Raw genomic sequence first — 8,932 nt, 5'->3', positions numbered from 1 at the left:
GCGATGAGGGAGGGAGGCAGGGAAGTGAGAGGCAACGAGAGAGAGAGACAGGAGAGAAATGGGGAGACAGAGGAGAGACAGACACAATGTCTATGCTTATGAGGGAGAAAGAGCGGTGAGGGCTCACTGGGCTGAATACATGCCTAAATGATGAAACAAAATTCAGAGACAGATCTATAGTCCTATGACAGTGTGGAGACGTCTTTTCAAACCCATAGCCAAAGGAACAATGATGGGCACATAGTTGAGGTGTGTTCTTCCTCTGTACCTAACACCATTCTGTCTCTGTCCTGGGAGTGTTTGATGAGGATGGAGTGGAGGGAGATTTACTCTTATCAATCCCAGGATTGTTCCTACCCTGGATGTATACAGATGGCATTACATGTGGCATCACAGTGGCAGCATTTCTCTTTGTATAGCTTCTGCTGTCATTGCCCTGTCAATTTTGGTGGGAGATGGATAAAATGGAGATGTCTGAGTCCTTGAAGTATGAAGCAAGCTCCATTAAACAATCCCTGAATGTTAGACTAACACAGGACATTCACGCACATAGGTCAGCTTCCGTCATTTGTACAGAAACCACCCTGAACCCCTTGATTAGATTCCAGTCTGAAAGTCACTCCCGCATATCTGGTATTCTTTATACAAACCACCCCGAGACCCTCAATTAGATGTGGACATTATTACAGTGTTCTGATTTCTGTTCATTAAACAGCCATAATCATCCTCACTCAGTCCCATTTAGTTCCCATTTCTACAAATAGATTCTATCTCATTTGTTTTCTTTTTGACTGTTTTAATTTCTATCTGCATCCAAATGATATCCAGTGTCACTATTTCCGGTGTTAGTGTCTATAGTTAAAACATCTGACATCGCAATGTCCAGCATTACACTGTCCAGGGTCACAGTCTGATCTCACAGTAACTAGTGATAGTGTCCAGAGTTACAGTGTTGTAATCTGAGTGACAGTGGAGTGTCTGGACTGACAGTGTCATACAGGGAGTGACAATGTCCCGAGTTATTGTGCCCGGAGGTACGGTGTCCAGACTGACTGTCACTCCCTGTATGACACTGTCAGTCCGGACACCGTACCTCCGAGCACAATAACTCTGGACATTGTCACTCCCTGTATGACACTATGTCCAGAGTTATTGTGCCCGGAGGTGCGGTGTCCGGAGTGACACAGGAAAATGAAGCTGAACCAAAACCAACCTCCCAATCACTGGATTTGCAACACAGTGACATTCAACCATTCAATGACCCTCAAAATCGTTCACTTGTTCCTTACCAGAATTTACAAATAACAGATCTTGGATATCAAGTTTATAAGTTAATAAATTGTTAATTTCTGTTTATGTCACTTTAGCAGAATACAGATGATCATAAACCCATGCAACCCCCCGCCCCCAATTCGCACACCAGCAGACAGTTAAGAGATAAACTTGTTTAAAATTTTAGTTTCAATGATAAATAGAGGCCATCATGAAATCCTTTGATGCTGGGTTGTATTACAGGCACAAGAACTGTATACCATGTTTGAACTTAAAGTCACCAGTCAATGCGAACAAATTCTGAAGACCTGTGGAGACTAATACTCATTCCCGAAGACTCACATTCTCATTCTCATTCTCATTCTCATCTCAGACCTTTTAACAAGTTAACAACTGGGGAAATAACTAGACAAAGTCAAACCAAAAAGAAGACCAGACCAGTCCAGCAACTTCCAAAGAAGCACGTCCTCCAAGCCCAAAATCCAGTCAGAGCGAGGTCACTCATGGTTTTTGCTTTCTTTCTCACCATTCTCTGTGGTTACCTGCCCGGCAGCATTCCTCTTACTGACTGACCCATTCACTATCCATCCAGCTGTCAGTCCCTGAGCAGAACTACATCTCGGTGCTGAAGCGTCTGCTGTGTTCAGAGAGCAGTAATTCACCTGCATTATCTTTCCTGGCCAGATCCTAACAGCAAACATCAGTCTTTTGTCTCTCCACTTTTTTTAAAAAGAAGAACTAGCCACTGTTCAAAGTTCAATTCTCAATTTGGACTCACAGTTCCAAACCAAAATGAGAAAAATAAAAAAAAGTGATGGTCACAACACTGGTCTTGCAGTGTCCAGCTGTAGAGTGCCCACTCGTGCAGTGTTCCAGTAATGCAGTGCCCACTCGTGCAGTGTTCCAGTAATGCAGTGTCCACTCGTGCAGTGTTCCAGTAATGCAGTGTCCACTCGTGCAGTGTTGAGTATTATTAGTGGATGTGTCCCTGTGAGACTGGGCACAAGTAACCCCATTGACCTGTAGCCAACCACTTCAACTCCTCCTCCCACTCCACAATGACACTTCCTGCACCACCAAATCCAAGCTATCTGACGATTGGAGGAAGAACACCTCATCTTCTGCCTTGGGACCCTCAACCACATGGCATCAACATTAACGTCACTAGTTTCCAAATCTCTCCTCTTCCCGCACCTCATCCCAGATCCAATCCTCCAAATCTGCTCTCTCCTCTTGACCTGTCCATCTTCCTTCCTAACTATATGTTCGACCTTCCCCACCGACCAATCACCATCACCCCCCCCCCCCCCCCCCACAACACCGATGGATTTACCGAGCACCTTCCCAGCTACCTTCCCCAAAAGCCCCACCCTCCCTCTATTTATCTCAACCCCCTTATTCCCCCACATTCCTGATGAATGGCTTATACCTGAAACATCGGTTCTCCTGCTCCTCGGATGCTGCCTGCCCTGCCATGCTTTTCCAGCACCATACATTTTGACTCTCACAGTAACTAATGTTACAGTGCTAAGTCTCACAGTGCCCAGTGTTACAGTGGATAGTATTAAGGTATCCAATCTCGACAGTGCCCAACACTACAGTGCCCAGCCTCTCACTGTCTAGTGTTACAATGGCCATGTTACAGCATGCAGTCTCACTGTGCCTGGCCTCCACAGCACCCAGTGTTGTAGTATACAATCTCACAGTGCCCAGTCTCTCAGTGTTTCCGATGTCTCACCCACCACCCCTACCACCATTACTGAGGTTTACTCTGTCCCAACCTCCAACCCAGCCCTAATATTACCAAGTGTCCTGTTTCGGAGATATTCCTCCATGCACTGTACTGCTGTGTTGTCCATATTGGGGTCAAACTTATTTGCAAAGAAACATCTCTGACGGACCACCCACTGTAGATCTCCTGCCCCGTACACACAAACCAAGTGGCGATACCTTCCCGTGCAGGGAGGGTATAGGGCACCCCTCGCAACGTCACCAGCCTCAAAGGACCACTTTACTGCCCGGCCAAGTGTCCTGGTGGCTCCTTGGGTGTACGGGATGGAGCCGGGTACATTGGGCATTCTGTGCAGGGTAGCCCACACATGCTCGTCCGGGCTGTAGGTGTCCTCCGACCACTTGAGGAAGGCCTGGATCTCGGCACTATCAAACACATGGCTGACAAACTCTCTGGAGGCCATGAAGTAGGCGCTGCCCACGAAGATGGAGGTGCTGATGTTCGGCTGGTCTTTCAGTTGCGCCGTCAGGACGACTTGGTCGAGGGTATCATGGTGGTATTGCCAACGTTTCTAAAAGGCAGGCACAAGAGAGAGTGAGAGAGACGAGAAAGCAGAAATGATAGCTTTTCAACTTTGCCTATGGCTTTTTCCCTCCCCAACTCCTCTGCACTCTCCTTGCCCCCAGCTCCAGCAAGATCCATGCACACTCCTTCTCTCAGTTACTCACCTTACAGTGGAGAACAAGGCCATTCAGCCCCTCAGGCCTTTCTCACTCCTATTGCCTAGTGCCAGTCACCTGCCTACTTCCCCAAATCCCTGCCTCCCAAACCATCTCCCAATGCTCATTCGCTGAGCAAACATAAAACTCATCCTCAAACTCTCCCAGTGGATCTGGCTCCAAAAATACACTTCAAGCTGTGCCCTCTGATCATAAAGGTTGAGAGCACCAGAAAAATAGATCCTTCAGCCCATCGTGTCTGTGCTGGCAAAACAGGCTCCTTGCTACTCCAGTCTCATTTTCTAGCACTTGGAACATTGCCTTTCATGCCTCACCAGTGCAATGGAGACACTTTTTCCTGTGGTCATCAACTCCTGGAGTGGGACTTGAACTCAGAGCTTTTGCCTTCGAGAGAAGGACATGGTGTGCAGGGATATAGTTCTTTGAAAGTTGCATTGCAGATAGACAGGGTGGTGAAGTAGGTGTTTGATACCTTTACTTTCATTGGTCCGTGCATTGAGTATAGGAGTTGGGATGTAATGTTGCAGCTGTAACAGAGATGGATAGAGCTCTGAAAGATAGTGGAATCAAGGGTTATGGGGATAAGGCAGGAACAGGATACTGATTGTGGATGATTAGCCATGATCATAATGAATGGTGGTGCTACTCCTGCACCTATTGTCTATAAGTAGGAGTATCTTTGACTATCTCTGATATGCATTTGCCATTACCAAGTGTGATCTATTGTCTGTAGAGGACATTGGTGAGGCCACTTTTAAAATACTGCATACAATTTGGTTCACCCTTCGAAAGAAAGGATGTTGTTAAACTTGAGAGGGTGCAGAAGAGATTTACCAGGATGTTGCCGAGATTGGAGGGTTTGAGCTACAGTAAGAGGTTGAATAGGCTGGGGCTATTTTCCCTGGAGTGTTGGATGCTGAGGTGTATCCTTACAGAAGTTCATAAAATCAGGAGGAGCATGGATAGATGTTGAAATGATCAGCCGCATGATAGTACACTTCACACATACATGCAAGAAGACTCAACCAGCTGGGTCAAAGCCCACCCTTGCCTGGAGAGTCTGAAACAGGCAGTTGCAATCACACTTTTACACACAAATCAGCATTCCCTTTTCACGAATTACATTTTGATTTCAAGCCTTAGCAACACAACTGATCAATCAGATCCTGATCTAGGTACATGACGTTTAGCATTAGATCATTGACCTTAAACTTCTACAATACCTGTTGAGTGTTGTTTCGGTCTTCCTACCTTCTCACTTAGCTGGGGCCAGTTTCAGTAAGCTAGCTAGCTTGCATACGTGCTTGGCTGCACTTTTCTGTTGCTGCTCAGAATTGTTTAGCTGACCTCCTTTTCTGTTCTTGCCCCATTTTGATTCCTTCCACATCGGCTATATAGCCAAAGGTCTTTTCCCAAGGGTGGGGGAGTCCAAAACTAGAAGCATAGGTTTAAGGTGAGAGGGGAAAGACCTGAGGGTCTTTCACGCAGTGGATGATGTGTGCCTGGAATGAGCTACCAAGAGGTGGTGGAGGCGGCTGGTACAATGACAATATTTAAAAGGCATCTAGATGTGGACATGAATAGGAATAGGTGAGAGAGATATGTGCCAAAGGCTGGCAAATGGGACTAGGTCAGATTGGGATGACTGGTCAGCGCAGACAGGTTGAACATAGAACATAGAACAATACAGCACATAACAGGCCCTTCGGCCCACGATATTGTGCTGAACACTTGTCCTAGCTTAAACACTTATCTATGTACCTATCCAATTGCCGCTTAAAGGTCACCAATGATTCTGACTCTGCCACTCCCACAGGCAGTGCATCCCATGCCCCCACCACTCTCTGGGTAAAGAACCTACCCCTGATATCCCCCCTATACCTTCCACCCTTCACCTGAACTGAAGGGTCTGTTCCATACTGCATGATGCTATGACTCCATGCTCTCTGGTTATTGAGGTTTAGAGCATCAAAATAATAAGTTGCCCTTCAGCCCATCGTGTCTGCACTGGTCAAAAAGACAAGCTTTGAGCTGTTCTCATCACATTTTGCAGCACTTGGCCCATGCTCTTGAGTGTCTCACAACAGCAATGAAGACACCTTCCTATGGCCATCAGCTCCTGGAGTAGGACATGAATCCAAAGCTCCTCCCTCAGAGTGAAGGACACCACACATTAGATTCTCTACAGTATGAAAACAGGCCATTTGGCCCAACAAGTCCACACCAATCCTCTGAAGAGCAACCCATCCACACCCATTACCCTACCCGATATTTACCCCTGACGAATGCACCCGAACACTATGGGCAATTTAGCACGACAAATCTACCTGGCCTGCACATCTTTATGGATTGTGGCAGGAAACCAGAGCACCCGGAGGAAACCCACGCAGACATGGGGAGAATGTGCAAACTCCACACAGACAGTCGCCCAAGGCTGGAATCGAACCCAGGTCTTTGACGCTGTCAGGCAACAGTGCTAACCACTGAGCCACCGTGCCACCCCTTCCGCAAGACACAAGACACTTTATTTACATTGTATCAAAAGATATCTTTTATCCTCGGTCCTTGTGGCATCATGCATGGGAGATATGGATCCTTGGTTACCAAGGGGAGGATAGATTATCGATGGTATGCAGGAATGTGGATGGTGGAACAGGATCAAAAGGGCCAATGGCCTACTCTTGTTCCTTGTATGTATGGGAGCTGATTTTCTTTTATACAACTTACATCGGAACTTGCCATCATTTCATACAAATGTAGTTTAGGCTTCATTTGCATTTCAATTCCTCAGATCTCCCTACTATGCCTCTAACCCAAAATCTTACGTCTGCATTCCATTGCACTTGTACAATCGGTGAACAGTGAAGTATATTTCCTTGTCTTAATTACCGAGTGCTCACCCATTCAATAAATCTCACCCCAATCTCCTTTATTCCAGTGGGAGCATCGTTGACCTTTCCAACTGAGCCATCCAACTTAAACTCTGGCACCATTCTGCGAAATCTCCTCCCTGTCCTGAGAGCCCTCACATCATTTTATAGTCACCGGAAATGACCACAACAATCCAACTGGGGCTAAACCAATTCGACATGCAGCATAACTCAACCATTTATTGGCATCAATGCCTCTATTTATGAAGCCTTCTGCTTTTCTACCCTCTTATGGCCTCCCCCATCTTCTAATGTTGATGAATGTTTTTCGCCAGATCCCTCTAATCCTGCGCACTCTTTACGATTGTGCCATTACATTTCTATTACCTTCTCCCAAAACATATTACCTTACACTCTTCTGTATTCACCTCTGACTGGATGCTGTCTGTTCATTGTGGTGACTCTGGACAATTCACATCATCCTCACCATTTGCCAATCCTCCAGGTTTATCATTGTCCCGAATATGGGCATTTTGCCACATACTGCAAGATTGATATCACTGACATATTGAATAAAAGCAGTCATCTATTTAGGGCTGAGATGCGGAAACATTTCTTAACTTACAGGATAGTGAAGTTATGGAATTCTGTACCACAGAAAGCTGTGGAGTTTGAGTCATTGAATATATCCAAGAATGCGATTAACAAATATTTAGGTTTCAAAAGCATCAAAGGCATGGGGAGAAAGTGGTAGTATGGCATTGAGATTGAGCATTAGCCATGATCATATAGTATGGTGGGCCTCATGGAGGGCCAAATCATCTTCTCCTGCTCCGGATCTTGATGTTTATATGTCCCAGCTGTGTGGATCATTCCCATCTCCGAACCACCCATCCAAAACAAGATCCATGAATCAGGGCTTGTGTTGTCAATTTTGTTGTCCAGCCGTTTTTATCTAGTATCTAGTGAAACACTTCATTGAATCCAGTTCAGACAACATTCTCTGCATTCGAATTCTCAGCTGCTTCATCAATGCATGATGCGATGTTAGAGACTTACCTTTTGAAAACCTGCATTGGCTTCGCTTCATTAATTTGATCGAAGGCAGGTTGGTGCGAATTGCAGCCATAACTACCAGCATCAATGTCAAGTGCATGATACAAAGTAAACTAGGATCCATGCGGTGTGAGCCTCGGAGACCCAGGTTCAAGTCGCTTCTGCTCCAGAGTTGTGCGATAACATCTTTGAACAGTTTCATCAGTAAATGTAAGACCATTAACAAGTCGGGACAGGAGTCGGCCATTTGGTCCCTCAAGCCAGCTTCACTAGGATCGTGGCTGATTCAACATTCCTCAAGTCCAAGTCCATGTTTCATCCAATATTCCATTAGTCTTCCCAATTACCTGCTACCCCCGTGTGCGAACTTTCCATGTTTCATTCACTAGTTCCTCCAAGTCCCTTTGTATTGCAACTTTCTGAAGCTTTCTCCATTTAAATAATATTCTATTCTTTTGATTTCCCTTCCAAATGAACAACTTCACATTTTCCCACATTGCACTCCATTTGCCAACATTTTTGCCAACTTAACCTATCAATATCTGACTGTAAAGCACATAAGACAACATTTTTTACTGTAACTCGATTATATATTACAGTAATATATCAGCAAGGTTTGAGAAGGTTTGTAGCTCAGGTTGAGGTTCTCGATGTAGATTTGTTCGCTGAGTTGGAAGGTTCACTGAAGATGTTGCCTAGTATGGTGACAAACATCTGAAAATGAACCTTCCAGCTCAACGAGCAAACCTACATCCAGAGTAATATTTCAAGTCAATCTCAGAGTACAACGGGATCTTGATCAGATGGGCTGATAGGCCAAGGACTGCCAGATGGAGTTTAATGTCGAGAAATGTGAGGTGCTCCATTTTGGAAAGGCAAATCAGGGCAGGAATAATACACTTCATGGTAAAGTCTGGGGAGTGACGATGAAGCAAGAGATCTTGGAATGCTGATTCATAGTTTCTTGAAAATGGAGTCGCAGATAAACAGGGTAGTGAAGAAGTCGTTTGCTATGCTTGCCATTATTGGTCAGTGCATTATGTGTAGGAGTTGGGAGGTCATGCTGTGGCTGAACAGGACATTGGTTTGGCAACTTCTGGAATACAGCATGCAATTCTGGTCTCCCTGCTATAGGAAGGATGTTGTGAAACTTGAAAAGGTTCAGAAAAGATTTACAAGGATGTTGCCAGAGTTGAGTGAGGAAATGCAGGAGATTGGTACTAAATGTGGAATAATTACAGACACAATGGGCTGAATGGCAT

The 8,932-nt window shown here is 45.4% G+C and overlaps 1 protein-coding gene across 2 annotated transcripts in view; it reads right to left on the bottom strand.

The window, feature by feature from the left end:
- Positions 1-2,668: 2,668 nt before the first annotated feature.
- LOC140491258 (beta-1,3-galactosyl-O-glycosyl-glycoprotein beta-1,6-N-acetylglucosaminyltransferase 3-like) overlaps positions 2,669-8,932 on the bottom strand; it is a 31,525-nt gene continuing 25,261 nt past the window's right edge. The window contains exon 2 of one of the 2 annotated variants that reach the window (XM_072589223.1): positions 2,669-3,575. In XM_072589223.1, coding sequence (XP_072445324.1) covers positions 3,039-3,575 — 537 coding nt within the window. In that variant the 3' untranslated portion in view covers positions 2,669-3,038. The remainder of the gene's footprint in view (positions 3,576-8,932) is intronic. The other variant, XM_072589226.1, reaches the window with a different exon arrangement.

This window comes from Chiloscyllium punctatum, chromosome 19, assembly GCF_047496795.1.
Source record: "Chiloscyllium punctatum isolate Juve2018m chromosome 19, sChiPun1.3, whole genome shotgun sequence".
NCBI lineage: Eukaryota > Metazoa > Chordata > Chondrichthyes > Orectolobiformes > Hemiscylliidae > Chiloscyllium > Chiloscyllium punctatum.
This window is presented reverse-complemented; position numbering and strand designations above follow the sequence as displayed.